The 15848-nt window shown below is 41.1% G+C and overlaps 2 protein-coding genes across 4 annotated transcripts in view; both read left to right on the forward strand.

The window, feature by feature from the left end:
- Nucleotides 1–15848, forward strand: part of LOC142158404 (leukotriene B4 receptor 1-like) — a 315057-nt gene that overhangs the window by 230268 nt on the left and 68941 nt on the right. The window lies entirely within an intron of this gene.
- Nucleotides 1–15848, forward strand: part of RIPK3 (receptor interacting serine/threonine kinase 3) — a 49160-nt gene that overhangs the window by 17604 nt on the left and 15708 nt on the right. Inside the window, exons 4-7 of the mRNA XM_075212312.1 lie at nucleotides 2304–2452; nucleotides 8943–8992; nucleotides 11775–11933; nucleotides 13038–13123. Coding sequence (XP_075068413.1) covers nucleotides 2304–2452; nucleotides 8943–8992; nucleotides 11775–11933; nucleotides 13038–13123 — 444 coding nt within the window. The remainder of the gene's footprint in view (nucleotides 1–2303; nucleotides 2453–8942; nucleotides 8993–11774; nucleotides 11934–13037; nucleotides 13124–15848) is intronic.

Raw genomic sequence — 15848 nt, forward strand, 5'->3', positions numbered from 1 at the left:
GAGGGGAGTGCCATGGTTGGGGATTGGAATGGTGTAGACGAAGGGGGATGGCTAGTGCTGCAGCATCAAGGGCAACAGAGAGTGTGGTGTTGTAAAGCGAGACAGCTGCGCAGAGACATGATAGGGAAGAAATAGGAGCAAATAAGAGTTCGAGGGAGGACCAAAAGATGATGGGGTCAATGCTATTGATGGGAAACAGTGTGCGAGAGATTTTGGGTTGGAGAGGGGGGGAGAGGTAAAGAGAGGGTAAAGGAAAGGAGATTGTGGTCAGAGAGGGAGGAGACAGAAATGGAAAAGTTGGAGATGTCACAGAGGTGGGAAAACACTAGGTCCAGGGAGTGGCCATCATGGTGGGTGGCAGAAGTTGTCCATTGGGAGATGCCATAAGAGGAAGTGAGAGTTAGGAGTTTAGAGGCAGCAGTAGTAATAGGAGAGTCAGATATTAAAATCCCCAATGATAATAGTGGGAAGATCAGAAGAGAGGAAATGGGAAAGCCAGGTGGAAATGTTATCAAAAAATTGAGAGGAAGGGCCAGGGGGATGAAAGATGACAGCAAAACGAAAGTGGAGAGGGGAGAAGAGGGGAAATAACGCTGAAGATGTAGCCAGGAGACAGTAAGACACATACACGACCTCCTTGGTGGTCCCCAGGACGGGGAGTATGGGAGAAGTAGAGACCACCGTGGGAGAGTGCTGCAGGGGAAGCAGTATCAGAGGGGGAGATCCACAATTCTGTAAGGGCCAGAAGACCAAAGGAAAGGGCGAGGAAGAGGTCATGAATGGGAGTGAGTTTGTTGCAGACAGATCTTTTGTTTCAGAGTGCATAGGACAGAGGATGGTGAGTAAAAGTAAGGATGAGAAGGTTGTCGGGATTGGATGTTCGGGAGGGCAGATATGTGGTGGAGGGGGGATAGACAGTGGATACAAGGAATAGGCTTGAGTCTGTAGTATGGAGTAATGATGTAGGGAGCCATGTGGGGGAGTGGGAGGAAGTGTTGAATGGAGAGTAGTAAGTAACAGGAGATGTAGTAATTGAGACCTTACAGAGTCATGAAATAGGAGAGAGGGCCAAGGTCCAGTCCAAATCCAGTTCACACTTCAGTTACAACCCCTCATAATTGCGATGGCAGTCAATGCTTTGAATAGGCTTGAAAATACAATGGATTAGATAGAAGACTATCTGAAACAGTAATTGCAGGGGAGGGAATGGTCGGGCAATTAGAACAGCAGGCTGATTAAACAGAGGGGATGTTGCAGTGAAATAAACAGATAAAAAACAGTTTTCTTGAGGTGCGAAGGAAATAAGTTCAGAATTCAAAACAAAGTTCTTGAGATGTGAAGCATCAGGAGTAAACTATGCAGCTGCAGGTGAATGATGAATGTTGTTATCATGTAGTTGTGTTTTCTAGAATAATGTTTCCCAGCTGTTCTCCAATAGTTCCAGTCTTGTGTAAGCTTTGGTTTGCTATACAAAATGGTGTATGCACTTGTAACAAATACACACTGGCTGGTACAGCCTCTTTCTGTTCAATAAGTGAATAACCTCCCACTAACAGCACATTACAAAGACAGCCATAGATTGTTATGCAAACTATAAATTAAATATCAAATAACAAAAGCACCTCACATCAGTAGGAGTGTGACCTTCTGTAGCAGTAGAATAGGGTAGCATGTTCTTCATCAGTAGGAGTGTGACCTTCTGTAGCAGTAGAATAGGGTAGCATGTTCTTCTCCTTATTATCTCCATTTTAACTCCAGAATAATATTGAATTAAGCTATAGAATTCCAGTACACTTGTAACTAACACACTTAGAACTAGATACACTAGCTAATGCAGACACACATGCTATGATTGGTAGCACTGATGATTAATTTGTAAGCCCACAGAATTATTTGTACATTGTAGAAGTATGATTGCAATACAGATTGACAGCTAATGTGCAAAGTGAAGTAAAAATTGCTACATTTAGGGATTATTTTGCATGTTTATTTACATATATTTGCATGTATGTCAACAATCTATCATGGCCTGTATAGTGTGATCAGGGCCAAGTGGCATAGTTCAATGTAGTCAAGAATAGCCAGGACAAATGCTGATAAGTTAAGGAATCATAATTTACTTATAGTACACCGGTTGTTCATATAAAGGACCTAAGCAATAGAGGATAAAACAGCATGACACTGACACCTGTTAACCTTTCAGAAAATAATTTAATTAGAAAATCTTAGATATGTGTCAGAACGCTATGGACAAATATCACTATTGAGGCATAGTCATTCAAGGATTATGATTGTCATTTCAGATCACAGACTTTGGTCTCTCTAAGTATACAAGTGGCTCCTCTGTCTGCAGGCTTGAAGAGTGTGAAGACGTTGGCGGGACCCTAGACTATATGCCACCAGAGGCATTTCAAGAAGGCTACCAACCACAAATATCAACTGATGTTTACAGGTAAATAAATAAAATGTACTAAACTTACATTTGCAAACATAGTCACACTAGCTGTAAGACAGTTTTCATCAGACACAACATTAAAACCACTGACAAGTGAAGTAAATAACATTGATTATCTCATTACAATGGCACCTGTCAAGGGGTGGGATATATTAGGCAGCAAGTAAATAGTCAGTTCCTGAAGTTACTGTGTTGGAAACAAGAAAAATGGGCACGTGTAAGGATCTGAAGGACTTTGACCAGGGACGAATTGTGATGGCTAGGTGACTGGGTCAGAGCATCTCCAGAGCCGCAGGTCTTGTGGGGTGTTCCCAGTGCAGTGGTTAGTACCTATCAAAAGTGGTCCAAGAAAGAACAACCGGTGAACCAGTGAAAGGGTCATGGGCGCCCAAGGCTCATTGATGCGTGTGGATTTGAAGACTAGCCCGTCTGGTCCAATCCCACAGAAGAGCTACTGTAACACAAATTGCTGAAACATTAATGCTGGCTATGATGGAAAGGTGTCAGAACATTCAATGCATTGCAAATTGCTGCGTATGGGGTAACCATGCTGACCTCTCTCCACTGCTGAAAATGCCTCCAATAGGCAGGTGAGCATCAGAACTGGACCATGGGGCAATGGAGAAGGTGGCCTGGTCTGATGAATCACATTTTCTTTTACATCATGTTGACAGCCAGGTGCGTGTCCATCATTTACCTGGGAAAAAGATGTCACCAGGATGCATTATGGGAAGAAGTCAATCCGGTGGAGGCAGTGATGCTCTGGGCATTGTTCTGCTAGGAAACCTTGGGTCCTGTCATTCATGTGAATGTTAACATGACACATGCCACCTGGCTAAACATTGTTACCGACCAAGTACACCCTTTCATGGCAAAGGTTCCCTGATGGCAGTGGCCTCTTTCAGAAGATGCACATTACCACACTGCAAAAAATGTTCAAGAATTGTTTGTGGAACATAACAAATAGTTCAAGTTTTTCGATCCAAATTCCCCAGATCTCAATCTAATTGAGCATCTGTGGGATGTGCTGGAAAAACAAGTCAGAGCAACTTACATGATCTGCTCTTAACATCTTGGTGCCAGATACCAGAGGACACCTTTAGAGGTCTTGCAGATTAAATGTCTCGATTGGTCAGAGCTGTTTTAGCAGCACGAGAGGGACCTACACAATATTAGGCAGGTGGCTTTAATGTGTCTGATCAGTGTATGTTTTCCTTTAAGCTGCATAGAAAATATGGCAGGATTCATAAACCCATCCTCCACCTATCTATTCACACACCAACTCAGAATGCATTAAATGCTTATCAAGATAAGTGGGGATCTGTTTATATAATTGTTTTATATTGTAATAATGATATGCATACGTTCAAACAAGTTTATTTTTCTTTAACTATTTTTTTTAAATTTTTTTCATATTAGCAGCCCCAGGCTGAGACATTCTCATTTGTGAACTGGAAACAAGCATTGCTATTTGTGCAAATGTTTCTATTTATAAACCTAAACATTCCAGTTTTTGGAACTGTCAATGGAAAAGTACTTTGCGCCTACAATTGTGGCTGCGGCTAGAATGTGCATTGTGAAAAGAGTAAAGACATAATTTCATAGTCCTGACCATTATCATTCTAAGACCTTGTTAATTTTAACTTTGACATTTTAGCATAATTTTTTCTCCTAAAATACTGCTTATTGCATTCTTATTTATATCTTAAATTAATCATTAGTGTCTTTATAATATGTGTCAGTTCAATACATTATTGCATGTATCTAATAATATGCTTTCCAATATAAAGTGTGCCAAGTGCTGATCTCAAACACTTCTGAGAATGTGTAAGGTCCTTTTGGTGGAAGAAAATGGCTTGGTATCACCCCAACTCCCAAACTCCTCCCCCTCTTCCGCTCTATGGGGAATGTCAAAGTAAATTCACAATCTCTACCCGTCTTTCTACATCTCTTCCCACAAAATGATTTTCAGCTAGTTTTATAACCATTAATGTACAAATCGATGTACTTTCTGTAGAAACAGGTGCAACAACTCAAAATAGTGACATGTCCCAAAACATCATTTGTGCTGGCCTACATTTTTGCACTTTTGTAAATTACCTCCTCACGGCATTGTGAATTCAATGGATTCATATCCCAACTTTTCAAATAGCAAACAGGGACAGTGCAGAGGGTATTTTAATAACCATACTAAAAAAAACAAAAAACAAACAAAGGACCTCTTCGATTTTTGATAATCTATTAAATAAAATAATTTCTGCAAAAATAGTATTTCTCCTGCATCCTTTGAGGGACACCGGGTTAATTGGGGGTGTAGGGATCCAGGCGTGTGGGCATTTTAAGAAACTTAACATTTGTGCATATCTCCTCCCCTTCTATACCAATCTCCAGTTAGGCCATCAGTTTAGTTTAGTGTCCTAGCATGGCAGGTCATGTTTCTTGGTTTGGGGCTACTCGGCAGCTACTTTAATTAATATTTTTTTATTTGATTTATTTATTTTGAGGCATTTGCCTTGTACGGGGGGCAAAGCCACTTCAGCGGTTGCGTGTGGCCACGAACGCAGCCATCAGTTCTTCAGCGGAGAGCATGAACGGCTTGCTCAGCTAGGAGCGGGGTAGCAGGGAGATGCTTCTGCTCCTGCCCCCCTGCTTCCACCACTGGACACCTCCAGAGGAGTCAGCCACTGTCACCGCAGACTGTTCTCGGCAGGTGAGCAGGGATCGCCTCACTGTGCAACGGAGGAGCGGCAGATGGGGAGTACAAACCTTAGAGGTACTAAGGAAGCAATGGTGGGCCCTGGGAACGTTCGTCTCTGTTAGCGGGGACAGCCATTAAGTTCTTTAGGGGGATGGGTCAGGTAGGGCTTACTACTGTAGTGTAAGCCACTGCTAAGGCACTGGATTGGTGGACAGCTTCCAACCCAGTGCTGGGCTCTAGGAGGAGGTTCTTCCCTCTCCCTGCACTTCCTCCTTGGTGGTCTCTCACTCCACGTGTGCAGACAACTGAACATCAACCATCTTGGAGCTTCACCAGTCCCCTTCTTTGTTTTTTCATTTATAAGGTACCAGGTTGAGGAGTTATTTTCTGAGTGGTTAGTCCATCAGATTTATTGGGCTCTGGGGCTGTATTGCAGACTCTGTTTGTTTCTTTTCTCTTATTAAGTGCTGCTTCTGTCTTTAATGATGTGTTTTTCTCATCTTTGTCACGTCGGATAGGGGGAAGATCCTCGAGGGCTAGGTCTGGGGTGACTTCTGTGACTAAGTCTACCTGTGCCAGATGCAACACTAAATTGTCTTCTGGACAGCCAGGCATGGCTGTCCAGAAGACAATTTAGTGTTGCATTGCTCAACTAGTTAGTTCCCAATTGGGGGGGGCGGTCATTCCCAGGTTCACTTGGCTCTTCAGAGAATCTGGCGATTTCATGCCTGTAGCACTAGGCCAAAGTCCTGCGGGTCCTGTGGCGACAGTCTCAGAGGAACCGGCTTGGATCAGAGATCTAGCAACTTCGGTACAGGGCCTGGTACCGGTTTCCTCCTCTTTAGAGAAGATGTTGTAATCCTGTACACCATGCCAGCCTTTGGCTTTGGGGTGCTGAATATCTTCACACTCACTTTCAGGGTCTTTGGACCCTGGGGGGATCCAAGCTTCCAATCAATGTTTTGGAACGAAGAACAGTGTTCCGCGCGCAGGTCAGTGTGGAACATTTGCTGCTGGGTAGTAAAGATACAACAATGCCACAGCAGTGGCATACCTCAATCACCAGGGTGGCACCAGGAGTCCTCTAGCCTTGAGAGAGACACGTAGGATCTTCAATGGCAGGAAAGCATGATCGGACTATCATGGCGGTTTTCGTCCCAAGGGAGGAAAATTAGGAGGCTAATTTTCTGAATGGTCTGCATCCAGAGATTTTTTGCTATTTAGTGGACAGGTGGGGTCAACTGGACTTCAGTATGTCGAGCCATGAAGACAAGCTTATCTATGACAGGACAAGTGATCCTGAGCAAGTCTTGGTAGATGCTACGTCCATTCCCTGGTGGTTCCTCTTGGGTTTCCTTCCAATAGCCATGTTTCCAAGGGTCTTGAAGAAGGTGAAGAGCGAAGCTGTTCTGGTCATTCTGGTGGTGCGAGATTGGCCTTGGAGGGATTGCTAAACCGACCTTGCCTCCATGGTGGTGGGTCAGTCGTGGTGTCTGCCATCCAGACCAAACCTGCTAAGTCAAGGACCTTTTTTTTTTTTTTTTTTTTCATCTGTCTTTAGAATGTCTGGCTTTAAGAGCTTGGCCTTTGAAGCCATAGTCCTTTTGAGTAAAAAGATTGTCTGAGCGTGTGGTGCAAATCATGCTTTGGGCTCAGAAGCCAGGTTTGGGCAAAATTTATTGTAGGTTCCGGAGGACATACATTGCCCGGTGTGAAAGGAAGGGGTTCCCTATCTCTTCTCTTTAGTTGTATAGGTTACTTATGTTTTTACAGCATGGCCTGGATGCTGGCTTATGTCTTAACTCTCTTAAGGTTTAAGTGTCAGCTTAATGTGCAACCTCCATATGTTCCTCCAGTGGCACCTCAGGATTTAAACTTTGTGTTGAATGCTTTGCAGCATTCCCCTTTTGAACTTATGGACTCTGTGGATTTCAAGTTCCTTACATGGAAGACTTATCTTCCTTTTGGCCACTTCTACGGCCAGAAGAGTTTCAGAGCTAGCAGCCTTGTCCTGCAAGTCTCCTCTTCTAGTTTTCCATTAATAGTCAGTTTATTTGAGAGCAAACCTTCCTTACAACCTAAACTTGTGTCCAGAGTCTATATCAATCAGGACATTGTCATTCCAGCTCTGTAGTAGGTCTTCAGAGGACAAAAGCACTCTTCATTCTTTCGACTTGGTCAGAGCTTTGCGTACTTATGTAGTCAAGGGGCCTGAGTCATTAAGGAGAGTAAAGCATAAAAAAGGAGTAACATTTGCACCTGGGCAAAACCATGTTGTATTGGAGGGGGAGGTAAATTTAAAATGTGAGGCAGATTTATAGTTTGGGTAGGGCATGTCCTAGATCAACTTTATATTTCAATGTAATAATAAAGCTAGCAAGTATTTGTGTGCTAGATGAAAAAACAGCCAGTATTTAACTTATGTACAAAATAATAAACTGATTTGCACCCCTTACATTGTAACATGGTTTGTCCCAGAGAACATTTACTCCTTTGCTTGCCTTAATGACTCAGGCCCAAGATGTCTGCAAGACTGAGCATGTTTTGGTCCTCTGATGCACACAAGAGGGGCTACCCGGCCTCCAAGGTTACCATTGCTAGATGGTTTACGGCTATAATCCGTCAGGGGAGCAGAAGAGTTCAGCCTGAATGTGCGTAAAATACTTTTGCTGCATTGTGGCTGTACGTATGTGTTGTTTGAGTTGCACATTTGTATTTATGAGCAAAATTTGTGTTTATGCTCAATGCAGCCAAATTTACGTAACTGACGTTTTTACTGGCCGCAAATACATTTATGTCCAACTCTAAATGATGCCCAGTATGTGCTATAGCCAGCCCAGTACAATAAGAACTATGGAACTGGACGGCAAATGAAAACTAGAGGGAATTCCAATAAGAGAGACCAATTTTCAAATAATTACCAGTATATAGTAAAATAATAAAGTCCCAGTTGTCCAGAATAATATACAAAAGATCCAGATTAAAATATATCTAAACCGAATGGATTTAAACCACTCAATTCTCCAAAATATAATATAGTTTAAGTGTCCAGCATATTATTCAGTCCTAGGGGTAAGGAGTACTCCCTCCAGTGCGCCCCCTTCAACCTCCGTGCTGCTGCCGTTTATTATCACTTGAGATGCTCGAAGCAGTCGCATATCTCAAACTGGTTCATCAAATTGGTACAAAAATGTAAAAATGTGCACATTTAAAGACACTAATTTTTATGTCAACAGCAAACCTCAAACGTGAACCGTGAAGACACACAGGTTTAAAAAGTTCATTCATCTCTAATCAAAGGAATTGAGCTGAGTATTCTGATTAAATAGTAGAAAATAATAACAATGGATGAAAACACACATAATGCGTACATAGTCCTCTGCTGCTATGTCTTTTTTTGCATGGTGTTGTTTACGGCAAAATAAAGGAATATGAGTCCTGCTGCATATAGTTAAAAAAAAAAAAATACTAAGGTGAAGGAGGTACTGTATATTCTACTCACAAATGTAACCAAAAACAGTATTCAGTATTCAATGATTAGGAACTATCAATTTATCCATGGGTAACCAGGCATGAAAACTATTGGGCTGTTGACCCCTGGTCTGAGCACCACCCAGGGCCCATGGTAGTTTTAGTCTGCCTTTGGCAAAGACAATAAGAATATTTCACATTTTTAACAAGCTAGATTTATAACAAGAATATATGAACATTTACAGCTCACAATGATGTAGTTATACTCATAAATGTATATACTGTACATAGTATTAATCAGATATTTCTCTCCTTTAGTTTCGCCATCCTATCTATTGTGGTGCTTAAGGGAGAAGAACCTTATCCTGGTAGGACTATATAAAATAAAGGGAAAAGCTTTCGCGGGGGTCCTTAACCTATTGGTAGCGGTACAAAAAAAGAATGGGTCCATGATATTCTATTTTTGCCTTTAGTGTATTAAATCAACTTAATTGTGAATGTGCTGTGCATCTGCATGTTTTGCTCTTGTTAAATGACCTTTATGCACAGAAAAATAAATATTCAATTATTGTCACCTGTTAATATTATTGCCACTAATAAAAAATAAATTCCTAGAACTGTCTTGATGAGGTCTTCAACTATAGCAGCCACTGTTCACATAGAGCGTTATATGCTTACCCGGTACTTGCATGCCCCAGAACTTAATTCAGAGTAGTAGGAACTTATGTGTCGGCTCCATGCAGGTGTAAAGGAGACTAATATAGAAAATAGCTGGCGTTCCAGGAGAGATCCTACTGTGCAGATATAGTCAGATGCCAATTGGTGACTAATCTAGTTGAATGCTGACACAGATGTGACCAGACTGCAATGATACTACTAAGAAAACAAATGCAAAAACTAAGCAAGGGTGATTGCAGGCAGTAGTCAAACAGTAATCCGGATAACATGACAGGAGTCAGTACAGGCAGTGGTCCAAAAGTAATCCAGATAACAAGCCAAAGGTCAAAAGCACATAAGGCAGATAAAGAGCAACAGCAGGTACAGCAGTGTGGGAAATTATAACTGCTCTATGAGGGCCAGGGAGCCAATAACAGGGCTTCTCAGGAGCAAGCCCCCAACGCTGCATAGGGATGAAGTGGTCTTGTGGCCATCCTACCAAAAGACAACAGCAGAAACCCTGAAGAGCGCCTGACAGTTTTGTAGACTGTTGCGGTTTTGCTTAACATTGGTAACCTACTCTTAATGACCTTTCCTTGTGGAAACACAACGACTGTAAATGTCAACTGCGCACCGATGTGGTTCTCTGACCTGTAGAATAGTTACTACCACCATCAGGCTCCTTCACCGGCTCCTAGAACTGCTTGCTTCTGGGTAGCGTGTTTAACTGCTACAGCACCACTTGCTCTGACTGGATCCTCCTGACCATTTACTTTGGATAAGAATGGCTGGGTGGCAGGAAGAGCAATGACTCAGGATGCTGGGTTCAACACAGGACAGCTGGCGATGGATTAGATCATTAGCTCTTATCTGTAGGTCACATAAACACAGCAGGTATAGGCATTTCTTAGGAACAATATTACAATTATCTTGTATTTATAAAGCGCCAACATACATACACATTACTTATAATGACATGAAACAGATAGTAAGCTCTTCTTAGGACATCATTTTGGCATGCAATACTTGTTCCTCATTTATTGATGAACTATTCAAAAATACATATAAATATTAAGTCTCTATTGTTGCATAGGTATGACATCAATCAAGTCTCATTCAATCCCCCATTAAAATGTTTTTCGAGGAACATGAAATTGTCATGGAAGTTATAATAACTCAGGGAAACAGATACTTCTCCGGGTGAAACTGTGTGCTATTGATCTTTATTTTGTTAATATATTATCTTATTTTCTCAATGATGTGATTACTTATATTTTTTTAAAATTAACTAAAAGATTGCAGATTTTTTTTCTATTGTGTGTATGCTCAAAATGTATTTCTAAGGGTTGGGTACGTTTTTCCGAGTACCACAACCCCGATAATCTGGATACCTACAAATAAACACCGATTTGCAAAAAAAACTACATCAATATAAACAGACTTGCCTACAAAGCGACGCTGCACATTTCCGATGGGTCGATTATGTTGACCGCAAGTAATTCCGAAAACAGAGGACTCCGGCACTTCAGTTCTGTGTCCCTGAACAGTGGGACCTATTTAACTCTTCATTTAAGGCGGTAATGTCGGGACCCCGCAAGTGTTGCACGCGTCCTGACATTGCCGATTTAAATGAATTATTGAGTTATCTAGGTCGCACTGTTCAGTGACGCGGAACTGAAGTGCCAGAGTCCGCTGTGTTCGGAATTACTTGCGGTCAGCATGATTCACCCATCGGAAATGTGCAGCGTCGCTTTGTAGGTAAGTCTGTTTATATTGATGTAGGTTTTTTTTTCAAATCGGTGTTTATTTGTAGGTATCCTGGTTGTCGGGGTTGTGGTATGTAATCATTTTTACGATTACCACCAATTTCTAATATAATTATTTTAAGTCCACGCCAAAAAAGCAACAAAACATTTATTAGATACTGTTTAGAGGATACATGACCATAATGTACAATTCATTCCCTCTTTCTAATGTGCATATAGTGAAATCTCTACCATTAATTGTTATTCATTTTAATATATTGAGAGGTTACTTATAGTTTGCTGTTAATCATTTTGAGAAATATAATACCTGAACCTGCCGCCTGTTTTGTAACCTCTTTCATAGTTTCTCCCGTTACCAGAGAAAACTGTCACAACCAGCAGGACATGGACATTTCAGCCCCACCATGTCATTCTATTGATGGTCCCTGTACTACAACATGTTACTGTGGTGGGACTGTCAATCAGAAGTGACACAATGACCTAGCAAGACAGCTGGGGGAATGTCCACACACTGCTTGGTGTGGGTTTGGCATGAAGAATTTAAGTGTATTTAGTGGTGTCAAGTAATCTACCACCCTCTAGACTGCAACACTTCATGCTTTAAAAATAATAGTAATAAATAATTATGCTGAACTAAGCTGCTCATAAGTACTTGGCAGCATACAATGTATGATCATTGAATCACAACCTTTAACTGATCAAATTTGTTTTACTTCCATTCTGTAAGCTAACAAATCTGTATTGATCCGTCAACTTGTCCCTCGAGGCCAGCGTCCATCTGTTAAATCACTGGAGAATGAAAGTTCTGTGAAATCTCTAAATGACGCAGTTAAATTTACTGAAAAGTGCTGGGATAATGACAAGCTCAAAAGACCTTCCTTCAGTGGTAAGCAAAACCTAATCAGAAGTAATAAATCAATGAGTAATATGTTGACTGCGTTTTACTTCTTGTTTGCTGTATTATTATTATCCCTTTGAAAAGCAGAGATATTATACATTCAAGTACTCATAGAAAATGCATGATGGACCATAGAAATAGTATTAACTAATTGCTTCACACATGGTTATTTGTTACATGAATGTTTATGTATGTAGTATTGTGATGAATCAAACCTACAAAGTTCTATATAAATGTTCCAGTCTCTACAATGTATTGGCTGTGTTTGGGGATAAGAGAGATCAGTCTCCAGTCCATTAGTGATATTGAGCATCCAATCAGAATTCAGTATAGAACAGGAAATGAATCTCTGTAAGCCAGGGGCATTATTGGCTGATAGTTCCAACCCACAGCTGGATTAATTGTTTGCAGCACTGATCAGTGAATTAATTAGTCAGCCTGTCTACTAGTTACCAGATTGGGCCAAATCTTTGCCCTCTAGCTACCAAATTAGGCTCAACTTTGCCCACTTGTCACCTGATTGGTCCCAGCTTTGCTTACTAGTCACACATTTGATTTCTATGCTACAGAATATGCTCTTTACTGTATACTAGGCACAATGATTAGCTCTTTGTTGCCTGCTAGCCAAAATGTCCTTATCATATAAATGACCAGACCTGGTTAAAGTGTGTGTGGATGAATGTATATATTATACATACACCAGAGGCCCTTAAGCCAGTATATCAAGATTCCAATTGGCTCAAACTCTATATTTGCAAGTTTGCCCCACTTCTTGCAAAGTGGTACAATCGGCTGACATTCCTTAGGCTTTAACAAACTGATTGGTGTACTTTGTGAATGGTTTTCAACCTTGCTGCATTACACTTTGGTGGTAAAAATGGCAAACATTGATTATGTCATTCTGCTACTACTCTAAAGATACTCAATAGGAGTACACACAATTACACTAAAGGAGGTGTAATGTAGGATTAGATAAAGATGATTGGTGCACATTTGGAGTGATATAAATATGGTAATATCTGTATAGACAAGTGTAAGAGGACTTTAACATGATAAATGAAGGACATGATATTTGGTGTTTTCTTCTTAAAGAATGCTGTAACCAATGGGAGAGATTTAACTCTACATATGACAAAAGTGAGATTAAAAGTGCAGTGAGAGAAGTACAGGACAAAATGGTGAGTATATTCCACATACAAAATTGGATTTTGCATTGTACTTGCGATGCAGTCAGCTATGCCCACCACAAGGTGGCCACCTCTTGAATTTCACTATAGAGGTCATTGACAAACTTAAAATGCAGCATGTCCTGTTTTGATATGGGGTAAAAATAACTTACCATTATGCTGCCACTACAATGACCTGGCATATCTGGGTCATATTCATCTGGGCTAATCCCTCCCAAGGCTAAAATAAAAGTATACTCGTATTGTTAGATGGCCTTACTAGCTATTAACAAAATAATGTTGTGTTCTTTATGTGGTATGTAAAGAACTATTCTGACAGAACTACTTTTATATTATAATGTGGCCTAGGTAAGGATTAAGGTTGTAAAAGATAAACAAAAATGTTTGATTCAATATGCATATTCCTTTTGAATGTCTTAGCAAAGAGGTTTTTTTCTTAAAGATCCCTGATTTTCACAATGATCTCTGGTATAAGGGATGTTACCTTAATAGTTTATGGACCTTGTAAATTGGATTTACCTCATAGCAAAAACAATTAATCCAATTGAATGATACAGTAAAAGGAATTGTCTATTTCTCATTTATCCTATTTGGGGGATACTGCTCACTGTGGGGTATAGAGGGAGCTGTGCTGGAGTAGTTGGCACTATTCAAACTAAAACTTGTTTTTATTCTATGTCTCCCCGACTTTACCCCTCCTTCCATATCTCCTCAGGTTTTATTGTCAGTGCCTATGGAGAAGGGCGCGTAATTTTGTTCTGCTTAAGCAATCTACTTTTTTGTTTTGTTTTGCTATTTTGTTTTCTTTCTATTATGTTTAATCTATAATTTAATTAATGATTATTATGAGTTTGCTGCTGCCGGGAGCCACGGCAGCAGCAAACTCAGTCTGATGTGAGACTGAGGCTTGCAGTGGCCAGCCCTGGTTGCCCAGGTCGTACATCAAGAAGAAGAGGACCTTCAGTGACCTGGGCAAAATTGTCATGTGGCTACTCTACAGGTAAGCCACACACTAAGGACAAACTTGGCACGGGGATCTGTCATTCATGCCAGTGCCATGTTTACACTGGGCCAGAAAGGGAGAGTTGTTTTCTCCAGTTACACCTTCTTCTTTGCAGGCTTTGTTCTGATGGGAGAAGCCACCAGAATTGACATATAAATATATACATTATATATACCTTGGGCTATTGTGAAGTAGTAACATGGAGCAGAAATGCTCTGTTTGGTCACTGTACTCTCACTAGTTATGTGAGTAGTGTCCTGTCACAGTTCTCTCGCCTATTATAGTTATTGAGTACTGATTTTATTTAGCCTTGTATTTGGTCACTAGACTCTCTCTTGTTTCTGATATTGAGTACTGACCTTTATTAGGCTTTTGTGGCCTGTCATTCTACTCTCTCCTGTTGTGGTTATTGAATACTGATTTATTTAGCCTTGTGTTAGGCAACTGTATTCTCTCCTGTTGTTGATATTGAACACTGAAAGGCCTAGTATTGTAGTCTCTCTGACTATTGAGTCATTTATTTGTTTAATGTGTCCTGTCACTGTACTCTCCTGTTTTTTGAGTACAGACTATTTGGCTGGTGTGTTCTGTCACTTTACTCTTTCCCATTATTGCTGGCGAGCACTGACTGTATTTAGACAAAGATATTGAGAACTGATTTTATTTGGCTACTGTGTCCTGTCAATGTATATTTGGGCATTCTGTTCTGTCACTGTACTCTCTCCAGTAATGATTAATGAGTATTGATGTTATTCAACCTTGTGATCAGTCACCGTATTCTCCCCTCCCTGGAAATCTGTGGTGGGAGCCCTTTTTTCTTACGCCTTTAGTGAGATGCGTTATCCATATCCCAGGCTGGTAGGGACCTCCAGCTTTCTCAGGTAGCTGGGGAAAATCCTTGATCTGACCTTAGCATGGCAATGGGATCCTTCAGGGCAGAAGGGGCAATGGTTGTCCCATACCTGGCCATCTCTTTTTTTTGTAAAAGTCAAGCTCTGCCCTCTGCCCCCTAACCCATTGTGCTTGGCAGCAGGAATGCTGTTATCTTGTGGTTGGGTCCAGACTCACTCCTAGCCCAGCATGTATGTGTGTGTGTGTGTGTGTGTGTGTATATATTTTTCACTGCAGGTTGCAAATAGGGATAATAGCATCTTGGTTTGTAGCGAGGCTGTTGCAACACTACAGCTGTAGCATGTGTGGACCACCAAGGGGGGACCAGGAGCCCTTGGTTATGTAGTGGACAGCTAAGAATTTGTGCGGGGCTGAACGTTATGCCCCAGCAATCTTAGCCGTATTATCCCAGGGGGGTGGACAATTGGGGGGCTGACTTCTTGAGTTGACTACTCATTCATCTTGGGGAACAGTTTACCTTTCCTAAATTTTTCATGGTTTAGGTTTTCTAGGGAACTTAAAAAAAGCCTGAAGACAGAATGTTCTCAGTAACTGACCAAGAAGATCAGGGTACACTGACATTCTAAGCATAACAACACCACCGTGGAGGCTGCCAAGCCAGGGCCCATTTTTTTCCGCAAATACTTAGTCGTCTGACAGTTGGGTAGCTACCAGAGAAGGTCATCCTGTCCACATTTAAGGCCAGAAAACCGGCGTACTTTATAGATTACAAAAGCATTTGGAATATCTAAGAGTTGGTGTGAGGGAACACTTCACATATCATTCTTTCAATTGCCATGTTGCTTGCCCTCCTTCGGGAAA

The sequence above is a fragment of the Mixophyes fleayi genome, chromosome 1 (genome assembly GCF_038048845.1).
Source record: "Mixophyes fleayi isolate aMixFle1 chromosome 1, aMixFle1.hap1, whole genome shotgun sequence".
Taxonomy (NCBI): Eukaryota; Metazoa; Chordata; class Amphibia; order Anura; family Limnodynastidae; genus Mixophyes; species Mixophyes fleayi.